Below are 24,236 nucleotides of genomic sequence, written 5' to 3'. Positions count from 1 at the left end.
AGTCACACAGTGAGATTCAAGGCAGAATGGGGGTTTGGGCCCAGGTCTCCTCCCAAGTCCTAGTGCCACCCTCTGGCACAAGCCTTACATTCTAGTCTCCCAAGAACCCTTGTGAAGTGAGTTAGTAACGTTCCTGTTTTTTCAGACAGTCAACTGAGAATGGGAAACTATGGAAACAGACCACACCAATTAAGACTAATGTTTATAAATTACCCTGATTTTCACATGCCATTCCGGTCATATAATCCCCTCCCCCTACCCCATTTTGAAAACTGCACTGTTCACTTTTGCTTTTTTGTTTTTAGTGGCAGCAGCTGGGAATAATGACAGATTACAGAAGTGCTGAGAACTCCAAAATCAACATGCGCAACAAGGGGACAGGAACTATACTTGGTGTAAAAATCCCACCATGTGGTGGGAATAGAGTGAAAAAATAAAACCAAAATGGAAAAAAAAACGGGGGGGAAATGAACCCCCCCCCAACAGAATGATTATGTGGATTCTGCAGAAAAACAAACTATTCTGCCACTTGCAATGTGAATATTCTTAATGTATCTCCCTGCCTCCAGCCCAGGGGTAGGCATAATCTACCAGAAAGTTATTTTATTTATTTATTGTTTAGATTTTTATCCTGTCCTTTCCTGCACACAGCTTCCCATATAAAATGGCTTGCATCGTAGCCATGCTTCACCTTGAATAGCTATGCTTCCCCAAAAGCCCACTCTCCCCTTCCTTGTGACGGCCACGGGGCGTGTGGAGGGAGGCAGCCTGCCAGCCTGGGCCATCTCACCTGTGTAGTGACTCAGCTCCTTCCTCTTCTTTCGCCGACAGTAGATCCACACGCTGAAGCACATCAGGATGACCCAACAGGCCCCTCCGATGCCAGCGATGAAGGCCGGCTGCTTCACCACATCGGTGATCTGCTCGGCGAGGCTCACGCTGTCCCCGTTGCTCACAGACACCGAGTCCTGGTCTGGCAAGGGCTCTGCCGTAGGCACAGGAGGCAGAAAGCATCTAGTTAAAGGAGGCAACTTGAGAAACACTTGTCATCACTGAGGACCAGTCACTTGCATGTGGGCAGTGGCAATTCAGACTGCCGGTGGGGCTTGTGTGCTCAATCCCATCCAATGAAAGTGAGCTAGTCTGGGAAGTGAGAACTGCTCTCCCTAACATGTTCTTTTTTTTAACCTGTGGGGAAGATGTGTTGTATGGAGTCAGGCATTCCTGAAATCTGCAGTGGTACAGCACACACAGAGGGAGAGTTGCCATGACCATGAAACTTGGGACATGGAGCAGTAGAAAACAGGCACAGCAGTAACTTTCTATTCCTTTATCCCAGGAGTGTCAAACATGTGGCCCAGGGGTCGAATCAGGCCCCAGGAGAGCTCCTATCAGCCCCCCGAGCAACTGGCTGTCATCTGCTTCCTTCTCCATCTCTCTTGCTTCCTTCTGCATCACAGCTTGCTTTGCCAGACTTGTTCAATCGCACAGGAGCTACGGAACAAAGCCTCTATTTTCTCCATTGGCTAAGGCTCTCTCAGTTGCTTTGCCAGGTTCTCTCAGTTGCACAGCAGAGCTATTAAGCCAAGCCTCTCTTTCTTCTACTGGCTGAGGCTCCTCCCCCTCCTGGTCCCCTGAGGAAGGAAGGAAAGAGCCAGAGCTTCCTTTGTCCAGTTCCCTGGATCCCATGGGAGAAATACCAATAAAGCACCTTAAAGACCAATGTGCTAATGTTTTAAGCATGTTTTATTCTAAGTTTTTTTTTAAAAAAAATCTTTAATCATGTTTGTGTCCTTTATAAAGTTTATATATCAGCTACTTAATCTTAAATGGGTACACACATGGCCTGGCCAGGTCTCATTTATGTCTGATCCGGCCCTCGTAACAAATGAGTTCGATGCCCCTGCTTTATCCAGTTACATGGCCAGGGGCTGCCTTCAGATCAGCATCTCTGACACCTCCAAGTTTGGCAAGATTATTATGAGAACGAGAGAGTCCTCCAACAGAGGAAGCTGGCCGGGGACAGAGGCTTCTTTAACGCAAAGCTGTGAGCCTGGCCCAGATGCAGGTTGCAATATGGACCGGGGGGGGGGGGCGGGGGTCAAGGGAGCAAGCCCCTCTCCTCACTGCCACAGCCACTCATGTCCCAGGGCAGCTCCAGAAGTAACCTGAGCAGCTGCAGCAAGGATAATCAGAGACAGATTTGGCAGGAGTTCCTCCCTCATCTATGCCACCCATGCTGTTGCCCTGCTCTCCACTGGGATGGAAAGGGAAGCAGCACATGTATGGAGTCTGGCCCAGCCCTGGTACAGTGTTAGCAAGTCTTGCAATTGGCTGTCATATTGATGTTTGGGTAGGATGGTGTGAGGGAGGCCCCGGAGGAGGTCCTGTGGAAGCTCTAGGCCAGAGGTGTCAAGCTCATTGATTACAAGGCTGGATCTGAACATAAATGTCACTTTGTTGGGCCGGGCGAGATGTGCCATAGAATGTAATGCCAGGTACCAGAGATATAAACTATATAAAGGACACAGGCAAACCCAATTAATATTTTTTTACTCAAAATACAAACAAAAGCAATTAATTCCTAGCAGTGAAAGCAACTGATTTACTGGGGAACCCACAAAAGCCCCAATAAATTTATTTAATCATCTGCAAGACCAGGGTTTTTTCCCCCAAAGGATACCATAAAATGGGGAGTACCTTACATTTCCAGTTACTTGTGAGCCAGATAAGAGCCCTAGAAAGGCCAGTTCCAGCCCTCAGGCCTTACGTTTGACACCCCTGCTCTAGGCAGCCGTGGTGTCAAGTCTGATGCTTCAATAACGAGACTTTCTTGATAAGAAGTTCTAGTTTATTGTAACATGTTGCAGAACTACAGCTGAAAGATTGCGAGACTGGCGAGCATACACAAAGGGCAAACTCTTAAGGTACAAATCAAAAGCATTCCTGAGAGAGGGGCACACTATGCAGGGTACATTCACACATCGTTGTCACATTTATCGTTCTCAGGCCTTGGTTGGCCTTGGGCGCTTCCTGGCGCTCGTTATCTCTGAGAAGGCTCCATAATCTTATTCTCATGCTCTCGTTACCAAGCTATGCTACATAACAAAGGGGAGGAGATAGGGGAAGGAGAGGATGAGCTAGCAGCAGTTGAATACAGTATGGCTTTTACCCAGGATCCCTTTCCTGAACCAACGTTTTGGGCCTAAGCTACTTAGCATCATAGCAGACTTGACATACTGCCCCCCCTAAGCCCCCTCCACCGCGGGGAGAGGGGTTCTGGTGGTTTCATGTTCCTGGGCTCCTTGGTTGCAGGCACAGCGGTCGGTTAGGGCGGTGGTGGCCCCCGCGGGGGGAGAGTGCCAGCTGGACGGCTCGGGGTCCCGGCGGATCAAGCTGCAATGAAAGACAGGGTGGATTTTACCCAAAGCGGGGGGCAGAGCCAATTCCACAGTTACTGGATTAATCACCCTTTTCACTTTGAACGGCCCCAGGTACTTCACTGCCAGTTTGCGTGAGGGCTGGGTTAACGGCAGGTTCTTGGTTGACAGGTACACCGAATCTCCAACCTTAAACTCTCCCGCCGGGACATGGGATTTGTCATATTGTTTTTTGTAGGCTTCCTTGGCAGCCTCTAAGTTTTCTCGTATGAGAGGCCAGCTGGTGCTTGGTCCCTCCCACCATTGCTCGAACGAGGTGGGAGCGCCTCGTCCGTCTCCCCCCGGGAGCAGGGGGAGGGGTTTTCCCTCATAACCGAACACTGTGAAAAAGGGGGAGGCCTTGGTGGAACTTTGCATGCTATTGTTGTAGCAGTATTCGGCAAAGGGGAGCAAGTCTACCCAGTCGGACTGTCGTTGGTTCACAAAACACCTCAAGTACTGCTCCAGCACCCTGTTAACCCTCTCTGTCTGTCCGTCCGTTTGGGGGTGGTAGGCAGAGCTCAGGCCTTGTTCCATTCCCACTAGCTCACAAAACTCCCACTAGAAGGTGGCAACGAACTGAGGCCCGTGGTCGCTAATGACCTTGTCTGGGAACGAGTGTAGTTTTATGACGTGGTCAAAGAACAGGGCGGCCAATTTCTTGGCTGTGGGTAGTTGGGGGCAGGGGATGAAGTGGGCTTGTTTGGAAAAAGTGTCCACTACCACCAGGATCACGGTTTTCCCTTTGGAGGGGGGGAGTTCCACAATAAAGTCCATGGAAACTATAGCCCAAGGGCGTTTTGCGGTCTCCAGTGGTTGCAGAAGGCTGGGTGGCTTTCCCCCCCTCCTTTTGGCCATTATGCACATTGGGCAGCTTGTGACAAATTCAGAAACATCTTTTCGGAGGGAGGGCCACCAGAACTGCCTGTTGACTAAGTGCAGCGTCTTTACGTAGCCGAAGTGCCCTGCTAGCTTGGATGAGTGACAGAGCTGGAGAATTTCTCTCCTTAGGCACTTGGGCACGTATAGTTTGTCTCCCTTATACCACAGCCCATCTCTCCCTTTCTGCACTCCCTCGGGCCGCTCGTCCCCCTCCCTCCGGGTCTCTAGCTCTAGGCGCTCTCGGTTCAAACCCTCCAATTCCTTCTTCTTCTGGGAGCGGGTGGTGACCATGGCCGCTATCTGAGACGGCTGGATTAAGGAGTCCACCACCTCCTCCTTTTGGCTCTCGTGCTGCGGGAGCCGTGACAGAGCATCTGCTAGGAAGTTCCTTGTCCCGGGGATGTGCTTTAGGGTGAAGTCGAACTTGGAGAAGAAACCCGCCCACCTGATTTGCTTTTCGCTCAGCTTGCGCTTCCCCGTCAGCGCTTCTAGGTTTTTGTGGTCGGTCCACACTTCGAATGGGAGTTTCGCCCCTTCTAACCAAGATCTCCAGGTTTTTAGTGCGAACACGACCGCAAACGCCTCTTTGTCCCACACTGACCAGTTGCGCTGTTCATCAGAGAATTTTCGGGAGATATAGGCACAGGGCCGCAGTTTCCCTCCCCCGTCTCTCTGCATGAGAATGGCTCCTGCGGCCACGTCGGAGGCGTCGCATTGGACCACGAAGGCCCTCTGCTCGTCCGGGTGGCTAAGGACCGGTTCACTGGTGAACAGCTGCTTCAGGTGATCGAAAGCCTCCTGACACTCAGCCGTCCATTTTAACCCCGCCCCGGGCCGCTTCGCCTCTGGGCCCTTTCCCTTGGTCTTTAGGAGATCGGTCAAGGGCAGGGCTATTCGGGCGAACCCCTCTATGAATTGTCTGTAGAAATTTGCGAACCCGAGGAATGATTGGAGCTGTCTACGTGTCCTCGGGGGAGCCCATTCTAGCACGGCTTGGACTTTGGCTGGGTCCATTGCCAACCCCTGCCCGGACACCCGGAACCCCAAGTAGTCGAGCTCCGTCCGGTGGAACTCGCATTTCGATAGTTTCGCATACAGTTGGTGCTCCAGCAGGGTGCTTAGCACCTCCCTCACTAGTTTCACATGCGATTTCAGATCTTGTGAATAAATAATGATGTCATCCAGGTAAACCACCACCCCCTTAAACAAGTACTTCCGCAACACATCATTAATGAAATTCATGAACACTCCCGGGGCCCCTTGCAACCCAAAAGGCATCACGAGATACTCAAATTGTCCCATCGGGGTATTGAAGGCGGTTTTCCACTCATCCCCCTCTTTGATGCGCACGCGGAAATAGGCGTCGCGCAAATCCAGTTTGGTAAAGATCTTCCCCCCCCGCCACCGTGCTCAGCAAGTCTCGGTTGAGGGGGATGGGGTAGGCGTTAGACATGGACGCCGCATTAATCCCGCGAAAATCTGTGCAAAGTCTAAGCGAGCCGTCCTTCTTCTTCTGGAATAGTACCGGGGCGGCATGGGGGGCCGTGGCTGGCCGGATGAACCTGCGCGCCAAGTTCAAGTCTAGGAATTTGCGGAGCTCTTTCTTTTCCGCCCACCCCATCTGGTACAGCTTGGCCTTAGGCAGCGCCTCCCCCGGGATCAGCTCTATGGTGCAGTCAGTGCTCCGGTGGGGGGGGGGGGCAGTTGGTTGGCTTCCTCTTCGCTAAAGACCCGTTTCAAGTCCCGGTAAACTGAGGGGATTGGGTGCACTTCCTCCACCGTCACACACGCTCTCTCGTGAGCCACTGGGGCTTTGGGCCCCCACGTGGGGCTCCAGACGTGCCTCTCGCACCCAGGGTCTAGGAACCGAATCGTCTGCGCCCTCCACCGGATTAAGGGCTCGTGTTTCTCTAACCACCCCACCCCCAGCACAATTGGGTAGGAGCAGGAAGGGGCAATTACAAAAAACTCTTGATCCCAATGCTCCTCTATTCCCATGGGGCAGGGTAAAGTCTCCCGGGTGCACGGCTCTCCGCACATGACGGACCCGTCCATCTGCTCAAACAGCATGGGGTGGGGTAACAGCGAGCTCTCTAGCCCCAGCGCCTCCACTACCTTGGGGGAGATCAGTTCCCTGTTGCACCCCGAGTCTATGAGGGCCCGAATCTGCATGAACCTCCGCAGTTTGGGGTTTAGTAATTTAACAGTCACAAAGTACAGCCTCCCCGTTACTCTCACCGTCAGCGGCGCCTCGTCGCGGTCGACCTGCCGTTGGGCGCCCTTCAGAGCAGCAGGTCGGGCTCGTTTCCCACCGGCTCCTCCACCCACGCGAGGTCGGCCAGCTCCGCGGAGAGGAGCACCTCTTCCTCCTGCAGGTCCTCCTGCACCAGTGCGCTGCTTTTCGCCGCATCCTTAGGGCGGCCGGGAGGCTTCCTCGGAGTTGGAGTGGCAAGCTTTGGAGGGGCCGGGGGCGACTTGGCCGGCGGCGGGGGGGGGCAAGTGGACGCCAGGTGGCCCGGGTCCCCGCACCGGTAGCATTGGAGGGGTCCCACCGGGGTGGCGGTGGCCTGTTTCTTTGCTTTGGTCGGCTCGCCCTTCGCTGGGGTCCCCTTCTGGTGGGCCTTCCCCGATTGGTGCTGCCGTAGCATGGCCACTCGTTTTAGGTTGTTTTCGACCTCACCAGCTAGCTGGATCCACCCCACCAGGGTGGTCGGGCGTGCTTGGGTTAGGGCTCGATCCAGGATGCTGGCGTTCAGGCCGCTCGTGAACTGCTCAATTTTCATCACCTCATTCCATCCCCGGACCTGGCCGACATTGGCTTGGAAGTCAGCCGCGTACTCGCGGATGGGGCGGGCCCCCTGCTGCATGTCTCGGAGGGCCGCCAACGCTCGGGATTCCTGCAATGGGTCCTCGAACTGGGTCAGTAGGGCCTGGAGGAAGGTGTGCACATCATCCAGGATCGGGCTCCTGGTTTCACACAGGCTCACATACCATCTCTTGGCGGCCCCTCTCAGTTTCGACCCTAGGTAGTCGACCCGACTGAACTCGTCTGGGAAGGAGTTCCCCCAGTACTGCATGAAGCTGTTTGCTTGAATCCCGAAGTAATTCACCTCCTCCGGGTCCCCGTCGAAGGTAGCGTCCAGCTCTCGGCTCACGTGCCTGGGCCCTACCGGCGGCGGCGGTGCCGGGGGGGGGGGGCGGCTCCGGTTCTGGCTTGGGTGGCCTGCGCGGCCGGCGGGGCTGGTCTGTCGCGGGGGCCCGCCGGGGCGACAACCGGTCTCCGGGAGGTCGGCATCCCTAGCGCCCTCCCGAGCTGGATAGTCAGGTCGCGCACCTCGTCTCTCAGGCCCCCGATGGCTCCGTCGACTTCCCGGCGGACCATCGACCGGAACATCTGGTAGTCCTCCTCGTCCTGGTCCCGGAGCCTCCGCTCCCCGCAGTCGGCCTTCTGGCCTCCCGTCTTCTCTTCTCCATCGTCTCCCACCTGGACGACGATGATGCTGTCCGCCTCTCCCGTCTCCTTGGAGCCCGGGCTAGCGGTTTCAGATCCTGCTACCTGGATCGACCTGATGTGGCGGTTCAGGATAGCCTCGCGGCGCAGGGGAGCCTGATCCATGATGGTGGTCGAGGTCCTCTGCTGATACTGCCGGGGTGATAGCACCAGCTGGAACTCCGGGGGGGACTCCGCGGCTCTTCTAGGGTCTAGTACGTGCCACGGGGCCGGTCCCTCGGATCCCAAGTCGAGTGGGAGTTCTCCGTCGTCCGGAATCTGGTCAGCCATCGGGCCTTTCAAGTTGCCAGAACGGTTAGGTCCCAAAAGGGGAGTCTCGCAAGATGTCAAGTCTGATGCTTCAATAACGAGACTTTCTTGATAAGAAGTTCTAGTTTATTGTAACATGTTGCAGAACTACAGCTGAAAGATTGCGAGACTGGCGAGCATACACAAAGGGCAAACTCTTAAGGTACAAATCAAAAGCATTCCTGAGGGAGGGGCACACTATGCAGGGTACATTCACACATCGTTGTTACATTTATCGTTCTCAGGCCTTGGTTGGCCTTGGGCGCTTCCTGGCGCTCGTTATCTCTGAGAAGGCTCCATAATCTTATTCTCATGCTTTCGTTACCAAGCTATGCTACATAACAAAGGGGAGGAGATGGGGGAAGGAGAGGATGAGCTAGCAGCAGTTGAATACAGTATGGCTTTTACCCAGGATCCCTTTCCTGAACCAACGTTTTGGGCCTAAGCTACTTAGCATCATAGCAGACTTGACACGTGGGGTATGCTCTATTCCATGCAGCATGGGGAACCAGGACCAAAGCATATTCTCACTCTGTGGCTGCTCGGATGAGGCTGGGATACTCACTGATCTGTATGGTGACGGGGGCACTCTTCACACCAACGCCTGCGCTGGTGGCTGCAGCCACCTCCGTGCGGTACAGCATGCCTGGCATCAAGCCCTGCAAGACCGTCGACAGCAACGTGCCATCCACCGTCTTGTTGATGTGGTAACGAGACTCGTTGCCTAGACACCAAACCTGTCGCAACACGAAGACTGGGTTTGCTTATTTATTTATTCATTCAGTCCTGCAACTGTTTACCATTGTGGTAAATCTACAAACACATTATGATCAACAGCTGAGGTGATACCCTCCAGCAAAGCAGACTCCCCACAGCCACTTCCCAGCATCCACTGGGGCTCTCACTGTAGCAGGACTATAAGGCCTTGCAGCCCACTTTGGAGTTGTCAAGACCCAGGGGTGGACTCTTCCTTACCCTGTAATCCTGAATGATGCCGTTCTGATCTTCAGAAGGTGGTGGCTCCCACGATATGCTGATACTGGTACTGTTGCTGCTCCCCACGGTTACTACGGTAACTGCCTGAGGAGGAGCGCTGGGAGCTGGGCAAGAGGTAATAAAATAACTTTATTGTTTGGAGAGAAGGGGCTGTGTGGCATTTGATGACTGGCACTCTGAGTTTTGGAATCCCACAAAAACCGTGCCAAGGACATGCTGAGTTACTGGAAGGTGATGAAAGAAAAGGTCACTGGCAATTTCAAATTTTATCAGCGTTTATCAAATTTTGAAATAGGTGCTCCCAGAAAGGAACCCCACGGTATGCTCTTTTTGTGGTTACTACTAAAGGTTACTACGGACCAATCCCCACCCCTCCACTCTGTTGCAGAACTATAGCTCTTGGGTGTCTTGATCCACTGGATGTGTCCATGGCTGCCAACCTCCACATGGGGTCTGGGGATCCCCCAGAATTACAACTGATACCCAGACAATACAGATTAATTCCCCTGGAGAAAATGGTTACGTTGGAGGGTGGACTCTTTACTATTATACCTTGCTGTGGTCCCAAATCCTGCGCTCCCCAAGACCTACCCCCAGAATCTCCAGGAATTTCCCCATCTGGAATTGGCAGCTCCAGCCTTGACACTTAAACAAGGTTTGAAACTGAGTTTCATTTGTACTATAGGCATATGTGCCTGAATAACAGGCACAAAATGTAGTAGTTTTGCTTACTGGTATTCTTTGCCCTTATCCTCCTCCAGAAACTCTACGCCTATAGCATAACTGAGGAATGTTAAGTATTGAGACAGCTACACGCACAATTTGTTCCTGACTTCTTTGTGGTAGGTGTACAACTATTTTTAGTTTCCAAGCTTCCAAGATGACAAGGTTGCAGGATTCCACAGAAAGTCCAGAGACAGAGAATGCCCATCCACATCAGACCAGCTGCCCATCTTGCTAGATGGCCTGTTGGCACCTGCCAACATATATAAGGGGGAAAGAGGAGATCTTTTCTATGAGTAGGGGCATGGGTTTACTATGACCTAAGTAAGGGTGGGCTGATTTCAATACTGCATGGTCTGTTTGTTTTGATGAGCATTTGTTTCCATTGGAAGTGCTTTGCTGGGTGTGATCAAGAGGCAGTTAGTCCTTCATTATTCACAAAACGTCCTACAACCATCCCAGGATGGCATATGCCTGTTGGAGGTGGGAGATTTCCACTGGAATGCCAGCAGGAGAAATTTTTTTTAAAAGCTGTTAGTGACAGCTTGATGTCACTCATGGGTTTTCTCCAAAAGTGACACCACGCCTATGTAAAAATCACTGGAAACTCTGTGGGATTTTTTTTTTTACCATAGAGTTAGCAGTGATTCCTAGAGACATGTGATATCATTTGTGGGTTTTCCCTGGTAGTGATGTCACACCATTATTGGTGGCCGCCCCTTCATGCTGCCCCTTGAACTCCTTCTGGTCCTAGATGATCCACCAGAAATCTGTCAGTGATCCACTGTGGGCTCAAAATCCACTTTCTCCGCCCTCCCTGTCCTAGAGCATTAACAGCTATTAATTTGCCTATCTCACTGCTAGCATCTGTCCTTAGAGACACAGATTTTGGCATAACATACCACAGTACCTTGGTCCTGCTATGGTCTGGGGAAACAACACAATTTATTCTTATAAAGACTGATGGCTTCATTTCTTACACTGAGATAACTACAAAATTGGAGGAGGATTTGTCTTACAATATATGCAATTATGAATGCTCTGTAACAGGCTTGTCAGCTTCTCCCAATCCCTACCGGAGTAACTCAAAAAGACAGATGAGACAGTCTGTTTTGCTTTTTGCTGGATCACAGCCTTGAGAGACAAGCTCCCTTCCCAGTCAGTGTGTACCTTCCTCTGGGGTGCGCACTAGGAGCACTTCGCTGTCCATGCCCTGGAACTCATCAAAATACGGGCGGATTTTGATCTCGTATTCTTGGCCCTTGTGCAGCTCCACTAGGACAGTGCTTCGTTCAGTGGGTGACTTCACATCCTGCATGAGCCAGGTGCTGATCTTGGGCCGGTACATCACTCGGTAGCCTTGGATGAACTGAGCCTGGCGGTCCACCTGAATGAAAGGAAGACACGCCAGTGAATGATCGAGCGCGACACCTGTCGTCTCAGACCGCACGGCTCCAGCTTCCTATCTACTCACCCACCCATTTCTTCTCTCTGCTTCCCAACTTCCTGCTGTACTCTCATTTCTCTGCCCCCAACTGCAAACTCTTGCCATCCTGCCCTTTTATCATATCACTTCACCTCTGTTTCCACAAACATGTTTTCACATTTCTTCTGTGCTTTCTTGCCCGGCATCGTTCTCCTTTGCTATAACCTCTAGAGAAGACATAGTAGGACCAATGTTCCCTCTAAGCTGCAGAGTCTTATGAGCAAAAATTCTACTTTGTGAGCTACTGGCCTTAAAGTTGTGAGCTACTGCATCAGTTATTGTGCTCTGACGTCATTCTTCCTGAGCTAAGACAGAAATGTGTGAGCTGGAGGCTAAAAATCTGTGAGCTAGCTCATGCTAACTCAGAGGGAACACTGAGTAAAACCTACCTTTAATCCCCGCTTGCAATAAAGGACTGGATTTCAACTGTTTAACATAAGCAGCCTGACTGTGCTCTGTATTCTTCTTAGGGCATATCTACACTATAGACATTGATATAAGAATAATTCTTTCTCCCTAAAGGAAGGCTCCCTGACATGGTGGCCACCAGATGTTTGCAAAACGTGGATGGAACCTGAGGGAGCTCATGCCAATCCTGGAATCTCAGTTGGCCTTTGGAGATCTGACTGGCTGCACAGATTAAAATAACGTTCCTTTGGCAGTAGCAACATTGGTTATATTCTCTCTCTCTCTCTCTTTCTCTCTCCTCTTTCGCAGCCTCCCCTGCACTTGGACTTCCTCTGGGTATGTGGTTTTGCCTCCCACAGCAGCCATTTTGTGGTTGTGCACACCACCTCATGTCAGAATTCCAAAAGTGTCCCCGCTCTCAAAAATATTGGAGACCACCCCCCCTCGCTCTTGAGATGCCTGGGTCTGTAGTTCTGGGAAGGAGTGTTTGCTGAGATCAGGCAATTCTTAGCAGCCACACCTACCCGGAATTTTTTCACTCCCACACATTTCAACTATGACAGTTAAATTAGTACAGAACCTGTACAAAGTCTGTAGCGCAGGCTGCCTTTATTATTCTTTGCCCCGTCTTTGTGCTTCTCTTTGAAAAACGATTCCACAGATGTGACACACTAGACATCAGGCCACAGCATCAAACTTGTGGGTTCTCAACCCGTTTCTTGGATCAGTGCTCCAGACCACCCTGATTCTTTTGCAGCTGTCTGATCTCTATTGACCAAGGCCAGCTGTACACCAAGAAGCAACATGAAGCACAAATGTTGGTGACTTTTTTCCATTTCCAATTGTCATCTCTGTGTGTCATTTATAAAATGTAGCCCATGGTATCCTTGCAAGTTTTCAGCTGCAAAAATACTAAAGCCCCATATCACCAGTGACTTTAATATACCTCAGTTAAGTAACCCTTCACTACTCATGGATTTGCAGCTTGTGATTTCACCGATTTGTGGTCTGTGGTCCAGCCCCAGGATGTGGTCTCCAGCTTGTGTTTACTCCCACCACTACATCTTCCTCACCATTATATTTTGCAGGAAATGTAGCTGCTTTTCTAGTGGGAAGCAGCAAATGCCCTATCTCCCAGCATTTGTGAATTTCCCCATTTGTGGTGATCCCAGGAACTACTGTCCTGACCTGGATGGTCCAGGCTAGCCCAATCTCATTAGATCTTAGAAACTAAGCAGGATCGGACCTGATCAGTACTTGGACAGGAGACAATGAAGGAAGTCCAGGGTTGCTACACAGAGGCAGGCAATGGCAAACCACTTCTAAATGTCTCTTGCCTTGAAAATCCTACGGGAGTGTTGTAAGTCAGCTGCAACTTGAAGGCCCTTTCTACCATCAGGAATGACTCCCCCACCAACTATGAAGTTCAACTGCATTCCTGCTGTCTAACCCATTCAGCAAGCCACATGCTGATTACCCCACCATTCATTTGAGAGATGAATCAAGGGTACTCACAGTCCATGTCACTTGGATGGTGGTGGAGGTGAGGATGACAGGCTCCTGCAGTTGGACCACAACCTCCCCAAGTTCCTTTTGCACCTGCCTGTGATCTACTCCCTGCCGGGTGGGACTCACATCTGCCAAACCAGAGAAGACATGAGCCTGAGTGAGACCATTACAAAAGGTTGCTTCTCCAGCACTCTGTTTTGCAGACAGAAGCAGAGTTAAAGGTAGGTGGCCTTGGAAGGGTAGGACTTGCAGCACCAGAAGCTACCAAAACCTTTATTTTGGTTACATGGAAGGAGGAGGAGGAGACTGGATTTATACCCCACCCTTCACTTGGAGCCTCAGAGAGGTTTGCAATCTCCTCCCCTTCCTCTCCCCCCCCCCCACTCTGTGAGGTAGGTGGGGCCGAGAGAGCTCTGAGAGAACTGCTCTTGAGAGAACAGCTCTGGAAGAACTTGTAACTGATCCAAAGTCACACCAGCAGCTGCATGTGGAGTGGGGAATCAAACTTGGTTCTCCAGATTAGTGTCTGCCAGTCATAACCACTACACCAAATTGGCTTTCCATAAAGACAGCCAAAGACAATCCCAGTAAGTCAAATAGTTGGGGGAAGCTGACCATAAGGGAGGAGCACAGGGAGGAATGAGGCTGAGAGCCAAGGTGACTTATGAGGATGAGACACTGGAATCAGATCATAGAGACACAGGTTCAGTTCCTGATTCTGCCATGAAGCTCACAAAATAGTCTCCGGTCAATCTTTATTTCTCAGACTAACTGATCTCATAAAATTGTTGTGATGACAAATGGGAGGGGGGAGCATTACCCTGAGCTCTTTGGAAGGAGGCCAGGTTTTAAATCTAACTCTAACAAAACTAACCAAATCTAACTCTAACAAACTATATTAATAATTAGAAGGACCCAAGTGACCCTCAACTGCAGAGCGCATGAAACCTTCTTTCATTTCTCCTTTTTATTTTCTGTCCATGAGCATCCCAAAAGTTTGGGAGTTCAAAAACCAGTTCAGCCCTATTAAAAAATGGCCAAGGTTTTAACTGCAAATAAGCAACAAAAGGGCCCTGCACTGAAAGAGTGGAGAGGCTTTTGGCACACGGTATTGATTCATAAGCTAAAAGAAATTATAACAGACTCTGGGTAGGTATGAAAATTAATCGGCTGTCATCTTGGGAGTATTGGTGCATTTTTGTACTTTAATGGAACCAAGTTAAACTACTTGAACATCTGAAGCATTAGCTATTATTTAACATAGCATTGATTCTGACATTATTTATCTTTTAAAAGGCTTTCATTTTTCCTTGTTTTGTGAATCTGTTTTATATACGTGTGTGTGTATTGAATACGTTAGAACACATGCTTTTGTAGTTTAGAAAGAAAGGGCACCAAGAAAACAGAAATGCTACAACCAATATATAACCATATAAAACAAATTATAAATGTCGATGCTTATTTTGCGTATTTGTTCACTTTGAAAGGGGACAAGTGTTGAGGGGCACTGATGCATCCACTCCTCGAATGTTCACATGTTCCAGATGCAGGGGTGGGGAGCTAGAATGGATTGTGCTCATTCAATGGCTTGTACTACTTCAATCTGCCTGCGGTCATAAGAAAACATCCCAAAATAGAACAAAAACCTCCAGCCTTTCTGCATATAATGACGACAACGACAAAAAGGCGTATCAGGGTGAAACGATCTGGTCTATCCCATTCCATGCATGCCAGATGTCTATTTGCAGTAAATTTTCCAATGTGGGGAGCATTCAAAAACATTATCTTTGGGCTCTATCCGCTGATTCTGATTTCATTCTCCTGTATGTGCAAAACAGCCTTACTCAGACCAACATCCACCTGATCTTGTAACATTTTTAAAAAACATTTTATTGTATAAACCAATACAGTAACATAGATAACCATAAAACAAATTAAAAACATTGTGTTACAGTAACCATTAAATATGTAACAGTCAACAGTAAATTAGAAAGTCAGAAGAGAGGAGCTAGTAAAAAGGAAAAAAATGTATTGTACATAAACAGATTAGTTGTATCTGAGCCTGTTTGTATCATTCACAACCATTTTTGATGTTGAGACCAATCTTTGGGATTACCTGTTGATGAGATAATATTTTAGCAATGCAAACCAGTTTCAAGGCCACTTCCACAGTTTCAAGGCCACTACGCTCAGCCAGTACTCCCTCTAAATTCAACTTTGTGAGCCACTGGCATGAAAGTTGTGAGCTATTTCATAAATTAGTTTGCTCTGGAGCCATTTTTCCTGAGCTGAGACAAAAATGTGTGAACTGGAGGCTAAAAAACTGTGAGCTAGCTCACACCAGCTGAACTCTCAGCAATGCTCTCAGCAATCGCAACCAGACATTCCCCTTCCCATGGCTGCAGTAAGCATAACCATTTACTCTCCCCACCCCCACTTCACCCTCTGTGTCCTGGAGACACCAATCTGCTTGTTTCTATGAGCCAGTCTACAAATTTCATGCAAATGTAAAATTGTAGATCAATGGTCCTGATTTGGTTTAAAAATCAATTTGGACTGCGTGATGAATGGTAGCAGCAGAAGTAGAGAAGATGCAGGCAGGAGGGGGTATCAAACCCTCTCCCATCTCCCTCTTCTCTTCTCTAAATCACCTCTGAAACTGGCCTCGCTTGTCAAACTGAGTAGTGGAAATCTGTGGGAGGGTTTAGGAATTCAGATTGGGGAAATGATTGGCGTGGAAAGCATTGCACACACCTCTCCCTATGGCTTCTCTGGGTAGCCTCCCCAAAGCTGCTTTTCAAACAAGCAAAACAAAGAGGGTTAATTAATTTGTTGCAGTTACTCAATTCGTATGTGCAGTGTACATCCTGAATCTCAGATTTCATCATTAACTGGCCACACGATCTCAGTTTTGTAGTTGCAAAGGCTAGAAACTGCCCCCCACCCCCAGCAGCAAACTAATCTTAGGATATTGAAGTGCTTCAATACTGAGCCTAGGTAATTTAGATGCATAACTGCAAAGGACACATCACCATGGGCCCACCAGACGAAGCCTCTCTGGCTTCCATCCTAATGAAAACAATCCCTGAATGCATCTTTCAGTTTCTTGAGATTAGGCTGAGAGGGAACATACAGCTGTCCATACTGAGTCAATGTGATGCAGTGGTATACGATGTTCTGGGGATACCCAGGGCTCACCCACTCTGCCATGGAAGCTTGCTGGGCAACCTTAGGCCAGTTACCCCCTCTCAGCCCAACCTACCTCACAGAGTTGTTGTTATGAGGATAAAAACAGAAGGAGGGAAAGAGGATGCTGTATGCCTCTTTGGGTTCTCGCTGGGGAGAAGAGCTGGGTATAAATATCAAAATGATGACCTGGAGACTGGGGACTACCTAGTCATTTGAATCCTGGTCAATTCAGAAACCTTGGGGGGGGGGGTCACCTCACCTTGCGTGCGGACCGGCTCTGAGACAGGGCTGGGGTCGCTCAGGCCATACATGTTGACAGCTCGTATGAGGAAGAGGTAAATGGTGTTGGGGTTCAAGCCGCTGACGGTGTGTTTCTCCACCTTCACGTTATCGGCTACTGTCTGCCACGTGCTCCCTGATGACTGACTGCAACAGAACAAAGATTAGAAGATAATGCATGGAACAGAGAAGGCAGAGAAAGAAGTCCTTTTCTCCCTTTCTCACAATGCCAGAACTTGTGGACATTCAATGAAATTGCTGAGCAGTCGGGTTAGATCGGATAAAAGGAAGTACTTCTTTACCCAAAGGGTGATTAACACATGGAATTCACTGCCACAGGAGTTGGCGGTGGCTGCAAGCATAGCCAGCTTCAAGAGGGGATTGGATAAACATATGGATCAGGTCCATCAGTAGCTATTAGCCACAGCATATTGTTGGAACTCTCTGTCTGGGGCAGCGATGCTCTGTATTCTTGGTGCTTGAAAGGGACAACAGTGGGAGGGCTTCTAGTGTCCTCGCCCCACTGATGGACCTCCTGATGGTGCCACTGATGGACCTCCTGATGGCACCTGGGTTTGTGTGACACAGAGTGTTGGACTTGATGGGCCAGTGGCCTGATCCAACATGGCTTCTCTTATGTTCATAAAGTCAGCATGACATGGATGCTCAGTCTTCTGTCCTGCTCCACGGCTGCCTGGACACAAGAAGCTGACTTATGCAGATGCAGACCTTGAGCTCAGTATTGTCAGTGTAGGCCAGGAGGGGCTCTCCCAGCTCTCCAGCACAGGTTTAAAAGCAAAGCAAAATGTTTGCAGTCCAGCCAGTTGAGATCCAAGGGATTCAATCTAGGACTGCTCTCTGAGGGAGAAGGAAGGGCTGTGGTGACTTGGGAAGGCTTGGAGGGAAGGTGTGTGGGAGGGTTAACTTGTGGGTCTGCTCTGTGGTAAGCAAGGAGACAGAAGTTAGAGCCTGTGTGGTGTAGTGGTTAAGAGTATCGGACTAGGTTCAAATCCTCACTCATGCCATGGAACCTTGCTAGGTGACCTTGGGACAGACACACACTCTCAGCTTGACCTTCCTCACAGGGTTGTTGTGAGGATAAAGCAGAGGGGAGGGGAATGATGTAAGCCACTGTGGGTTCCCCACTGGGGTGAAAGGTAGGATAGAAATAAAGTAAGTAAATAAGTAATATGAAAGCAAAGTTGACTCTGTTGGCCCCTGGAATTCTGCCTATCTTCCCCTCTTGACAGTCCTGCAGCTTAGTAGCCCCCTGCTTGTCTCTGGACCTGCTTCAAACTACAGGTTTTGAATTCTGATGCTAAAAAAAACCCACGTTTTTATGTATATGAGCCTACTCACCACAGAACCTTTTCTAAGGCCCTAATTTGCATCTCCCACAGTCCATGATGCAGCCAGTTACTCTAAAAGACAGGGCCTTTTTCATGCTGGCTGCTGCTTGGTGGCTCTCCTCCAAGAGGTGAGACCTCTCTCTCAAGAGGGTTTGGATGGCATGTGAACACAATATTTGGTGGGGGGGGGCGGGGTTGTATTTATTTATTTATTTTGCAAGTGCATGTGTGTGTCTGCACCTGGGAGTCATGGCAGTCTCTGGCGACTGACCCCTACTGGGGACATGGAGGATATTCAGAGAGGTGGCTGAACAAAACCTGCCCCTGTCCTCCTGAAAGAGGTCTCCCATCCAAGTACTTGCCAGAGTCAACCCTGCTTAGCTTCCAAGATCTGACGAGATTGGGCTTGCCTGGGCTATCCAGTGAGGGCAACACAATTATTTTGGAGCAAATTTGGGGCTGCTGATCATTACTAGCCTGATGGCTTTGCTGCATTTCCATCTGGTACTTCCTTCACAATTTATGAAAGTTAATTCCTAAACCTATTGTTTGCATTGCTATAAGCTGCCTTGGGAAAGGCGGAGGGATATCTACAACAGCTGTACAGCATGGAAAAATGGGGGGGGGGGAGGATTTAATAGGCATGGTGCATCAGTTGCTGTCAGGGTTCCTCTGTTCATTGTACTCGCCATGGCCAATATCCTCTTGAGCCAAGGCTTGGAATCCTGAATCGCTCTCAAAAGAGAGCCAGAAAGAGTGACAGATTCAGTAAGCGTTTATAAACATGTATAAGGTGAGTCTGCCCAACCAATAAGTGATGTTTGGAAATGTATTCTTTTATTATTATTCCACTGTCTTTCCACTGTGGCACCCGGTGAGGCAGCATGGAGTAGTAGTTAGAGCGTTGAACTAAGATCTGGGGTACCTGTGTTTGAATCCTGTCTTTGCCATGGAAGCTGGCTGGGTGACCTGGGGCCAGTCACACGCTCTCAGCCTGACTTACCCCATAGGGGCATTGTGAGGATGAAATAATGGAGAGGAGAGTGATGCCAGCTGTTTGGAGTCCCCATTAGGGAGAAAGGTGGGATCTACATGCAGTAAACAAATAAAGCCTTCCTAAGGACAGTTCTCTTCCAAGCACTGACGAGATGCAGCAGAGTTGTAGAGCTGTATTTCACTCAGGGTGCAGCATTTTGGGCCTTCAAGCTATAATCTGGATTTCCAGTCTTGCAACTGCACATCCTTGGGTATTGCATCCTCATTGAGCTATCACGATAATTTGCAACTGGAAGGTCATCTCCACGCAGGAAAACCGAGCTGCAATGTTTTGTCCTACTGCAATGAGATCACAATATCCACTGAGGTGTGGAAGCAGCATCAGTCACAAGCACAGCTTTCAGTGGCCTTGGCTCTGGCCACTCGTTTTAGAAATTAAAGGGTGGACCCTCGGGAAAGCCAAGAATGCAGGAAGTGCTGTCAGCACTGCTGATCAGGGTTTTCAAGGTCCAGAAACTAACGGTGCCCTAATAGACGACTTTTTTTCCCCCATAGGCTCAGCTTGGGAAGTAAACAGGAAGCTGGACCCTTGCCAGGCTTATTCATTTCGAAAATAAAATGTTGCTGCTTCCAGAATGCAGGGCTTCCTGTGGTCTGCACAAGAGATTGTGGGGTGCGGAATGGGGATGGCCCAATCGGCCCCTCCTTGCAAGACTCGGGTCTGTAGCCAACAAAGAGCTGAGCCAGGCTGGAATGTCAGGACGTGTTTTATGAGGATATTGAAGACCTGAGAACTGTAGATGGGCAGAGATATGCAGTTTTACTGGTTTGCCAGAATAAAAACAACTTATGTTTTTGATGCAAGTGAGAAGCAGAGGTGGTTTGCCATCGTCTCCCTCTGCAGAGTCTTCCTTGGTGGTCCCTCACTCAAGTAGCTTCTGAGATCTGACAGGATTGGGCTATACCACACCACCTTCCCTCCCTGGAGGTGACTTCACCCTCTTTAACCTTGCATCTCTGTAATGCTACATGCACACCCTTGCACAAAGACAAGCCTAGAGCCAGCTTGTCCAGTGATTCCTGACTGCCTCAATGTTTGCAAAATTTCTCACCGCTAACTGCCTCAATGTTTGCAAAATTTCTCACCGCTAACTCGAACCCTCTGCCACCTGCGCTCCCCCACAAATCTCCAGCTCCAGAGCAGATGGCTCTGGGATAGGTTGGCCCAAGTCCTTAAGCCATGCGAGAAAGCGGTGTTTGCCTTTGCTCACAGGGCACCTCAGCAACCCGGCTGCTGAAAGGAAGAATCTGAGCCGTGGGCCGTTTGGTGGCCTGTCCTCTGCAAGGAATGACAAGCAGGGGCTTAATAGGGATTCACTGGGGTGACCTACTGCCCATGAACGTGCTGACAGCAAAACATTTACCCAGCTGCTTGCTTGTGCTCCCATGACCTCCCAAACCCTCCTCCAGACAGCCTCGCTGGGGCTGATGAAGCAGAAAAAGATTCGGTGCTTTGCAACACCAAAGCAGTCTTGACACAAACAAGATTCAGAAATTGTCGTCCTCAGATAACAGGCTAACATGAACAAGAACACACGCACACCACCACCTCACAGCAGGTCATTTAGAGGTCACCGTGATTCTCGGGGGTCCTGTGATCTCTACCTGTAAAAAACACAACACGACTGCTCCTGTTTATGTGACCGCTAAGTAAGTGAAACACTTGAGAGCTAACTGCAGACTCTTAATGCACTCCGGTCTTTGATTCACTGCTTACACCTTGTACCGGGAATTAATGAGCATTGTTATCCCCAGATAAGAAACTGCAGAACAGCCCCAAGTCTGCATTGTCTGAAGCCAGGGTGGCCAAACTTCTTTAACATAAAAGTCGCATAAAATAAATGTCAGATGTGTGAGAGCTGCAGGACAAGAAAGGAAGGAAGATAGACGGGGGAGGAAGGAAAAGGTGGAAAAAAATAACTTCAACTTTAAATGCATTCTCCAAGCCTCTGGCTGGCTTGGCTTGGAGAAGTGATTTAAAGAAACAAATGCCTTCTCCAAGCTGGCTGATGGGGTGGTGGGGGCTTCAAGTGCCACACAATATGTGTGAAAGAGCCACACGTGGCTCCCAAACTACAGTTTGGCCACCCCTGGTCTGAAGCAAAATATTCGAAGATGCCCAGAGACTCTTTCCAGCCTGTCTAATCGGGACATGCAACAAATACAAGCTTCTAAGAGGAAGCCTGTCCAGGTAAACAGATTCTTCCCTACACAATGCAATAATAATGAAATAAAGGGGACGCAGCTATGGCAGGTGAAGCTGCTACCGATCAATAATCTCTCCTTATTATCTTACATTGTCTCGATGCTGAAGCCTCCCAGTTGTGGCATGAGGCTGGAGCTGGGTTCAACTCTAGCTCTGCAATCCAGTAGGCAGCAAAAGATCAGAATGGATGATGGGAAAGGGCATGCGCGTGTGCATCTGTCTGCAAGTACAAGTGAGCTAAAGAAACTAAAGGGCCAAGAAAGGAGGTGAGGGCAGAAGATTATGGCAATAGCTTCTTTGCTCTTAGTGGAATAAAAAGTAACACCCTACATCCTGATTTGTTTGAAAGAATACGTATTGATTATAAAGATGTATATAATGAACTGCACAAGCGTCCTGGGATCACGCACTCAGCGGAGTCACATCCTGCAGTTTGTTCAATATGACCTCAGCGGGAATCGCAACACATACGGAGCGACATTTTGAGAGAGATTGTTCAGGAGTTATAATTGGGATAGTGCTGCAAAGACACAGTGGGGCTGGCTTATTTTCAAAGGTTTACCTCCTACCTCCTTTTTGTAGCGCTCTCTTTTCTCCCACACACATATATTCAGGCTTGCAGTTTCTACAAATTTACAGTGCTCATCAGTGTATTTTTCTTCTACTGAATATAAAATTGGGAAAAATCTGGGAGAAGGTACAACGATGCCTTGGGGTGGCCTCTAGAGAGGCAGGATGTATACTTTCTAGGCAAATAAAACAGCAAGCCAGAAAACCCAGTCATGATAGAAGATAACTATTCATAGGTGGTGATGCTTAATTTGAGAGAGAGTGTACAAGATTATCTTAAGGACTGGATACCCAGTAATGTCTTCATAAATCAGCAGAGCTCATGAAGAATGAGAATTGCTTTACAAATTGTAGTCTATGTATATGGTCAGGCAAGGAATATCTCATTCTGCCCACAATCTCACACTTTCTTCACCCTCAAACCTTCTCTGCTTTGTGCACCGAGACAGTTGCAAATGCAATGTACTTGCAACCCGAGAGTTACCTGAATGCTTCAATTATGTAAGAACTGACTGCGGCTCCTCCGCTCACAGGGTTTGGCTTCCAAATCAAAGCGACACTGTTCTTGGTGACGTCAGTGACCAGTGGTGCAGATGGAGGCCCTGGGAGAAGGCCTGGCTCTGGGACCTGCATCTGGAGGTCAGCCCCATTTTCTAAAGAAACAAATTGGGGGAGGGGGGAAGGTGAGATGGTGATAATGCAGGACAGAGGAAACCCCCAAGTTCAAATATGCATTCTGCCTTTTTTACGCAGCTGGAAGCTGTCTTGAGAATAGTTCGGAAAGTCACAGGATACAGCTCTTCAAAACTAATTAAATAACCTCATAAATAGATCAACAGAAAAATCCACACCCAAAACGGAGAGGAGAAAAGGCCTTGTTGTTAATCAGAGGAAGAGAAGTTAGCCTCAAGGATAGGTTGTGTCTAGGTACAGATCTCAAGACTATACATGAATTCTGGTCTCAAGTACTTTGTAGGAATACAGAACCTGTTGGGATTGTTGGTTTGCTTATTCACTGGGCTATTTGTTTTCCAAAAACCCACTGTGGGCAAAAGAGAGTTCTTTATTTTAATGGAAACTCTGTAAAACTTTGTGTGGGGTCTGGATGGCCCTGGCTCACCACCGCATCTTTGTGTCAACAACATTATTCCTTGAGGTGGTTTCACATTAAACCTCCTGGGCCCAGCTCTTACTGGTAGGAATGTGCTTGCTGGGCTAGAAAGCAGATCGCGGCTAACTGCTTTTTCAATGAGCCATTCTTGGAGAGGAATCCAAACAAGGCTCCGTTTGCTGAAGACAGCAGCAATCGCTATCCCAGAGACATGGCTGAGCTCATGTTTTAAGGCCAGAAGACCCAGCTATGACTTCATGAATCCCCGAATAAGCCAGAAATTCACCCACTCCATTCTGGCTAAGAAGCCAACCACTAGTGCAACAGCTAGGGATGGTTGGTAGAGAACAGATTTTGCACTGAATGCATACTTGGGCCTGCTTAAGTGCTGTCCAGAGCGATGCAAATGGGGGGGAATAACATCAGAGTTGACCCTTGGTTACCAAGAGAGAAGCTCTAGCTCAATACTTTGCATGCCTAAAGGCTAGGAAAGACCTCAGCTTGAGACCCTGGAGAGCCACAGGGTAGATGTTAGCTTTTAACCTCTTCTATGATTCTTGCAGATAGCAGCAGCTGAGAAATTTGGTTATGGGACACAAAAATTAAAATCCCTGATGAAAACTGGAAGCTGCTTTTTACAAAGGCAAATTATTATTGATCTAGCTCTGTGGTGTTTGTTCTGTCTGGTAAGAGCTCTCTAGGGTTTCAGACAGTGAAAGGTCCTTCCCAGTCCTGTCAGCCTGAAATCCTTAGCCAGGGATTGAACTTGGGACCTTCTGCATGCCAAACAGATGCTCTTCTTCAATTGCTGGGTGGCCATCTGTCTCTTATTTATTTATTTATTACGTTCGACTTTTATCCCGCCCTCTCCGCAAGCGGACTCAGCTACCTTAGTGGGTGGCTGAGAGACTCCTGCTAAACAGAGATAAACCCTTCCTAGCCCATGCAAGTCAATAGTTTTAGATGGGTGTAACTCTGCTTAGGGTTGCACTGTGAATGACAGTTCTCTTCAAGAAAGAACGGGGCAAGAAAGCAAACAAGAAAGAAATGTGCCCCCGAGTTTCCATCCAACATTGGGCCAATGTCAAGGGCTGGGGTGATCGGGCAGCTGCCAAGGCCCACGGCTTAACCAAGGATCCCCTGCCGATTGAAGATGCTGACCTGATCTTTCATTTTTCAACTGGGATAGTGCTTGGTGGCAGTGGAGAAGGCAGAACGCAAGAGGATCTCATGTTCTCCTGCCTCCTCCAGGCA

The 24,236-nt window shown here is 49.1% G+C and overlaps 1 protein-coding gene across 6 annotated transcripts in view; it reads right to left on the bottom strand.

Moving 5' to 3' along the window:
- Window positions 1–24,236, bottom strand: part of ROBO3 (roundabout guidance receptor 3) — a 266,531-nt gene that overhangs the window by 22,625 nt on the left and 219,670 nt on the right. For all 6 annotated transcript variants that reach the window (XM_060251800.1, XM_060251802.1, XM_060251796.1 and 3 more), the window contains 7 exons: window positions 22,356–22,524; window positions 16,671–16,837; window positions 13,229–13,350; window positions 10,990–11,206; window positions 9,076–9,200; window positions 8,666–8,837; window positions 791–985 (listed from right to left, as the gene is read on the bottom strand). In XM_060251800.1, coding sequence (XP_060107783.1) covers window positions 791–985; window positions 8,666–8,837; window positions 9,076–9,200; window positions 10,990–11,206; window positions 13,229–13,350; window positions 16,671–16,837; window positions 22,356–22,524 — 1,167 coding nt within the window. The remainder of the gene's footprint in view (window positions 1–790; window positions 986–8,665; window positions 8,838–9,075; window positions 9,201–10,989; window positions 11,207–13,228; window positions 13,351–16,670; window positions 16,838–22,355; window positions 22,525–24,236) is intronic.

Source organism: Heteronotia binoei, chromosome 12 (genome assembly GCF_032191835.1).
Source record: "Heteronotia binoei isolate CCM8104 ecotype False Entrance Well chromosome 12, APGP_CSIRO_Hbin_v1, whole genome shotgun sequence".
In the NCBI taxonomy this organism is placed as follows: domain Eukaryota; kingdom Metazoa; phylum Chordata; class Lepidosauria; order Squamata; family Gekkonidae; genus Heteronotia; species Heteronotia binoei.
The sequence above is the reverse complement of the archived record's forward strand: the minus strand, read 5'-3'. Positions and strand labels throughout refer to the sequence as shown.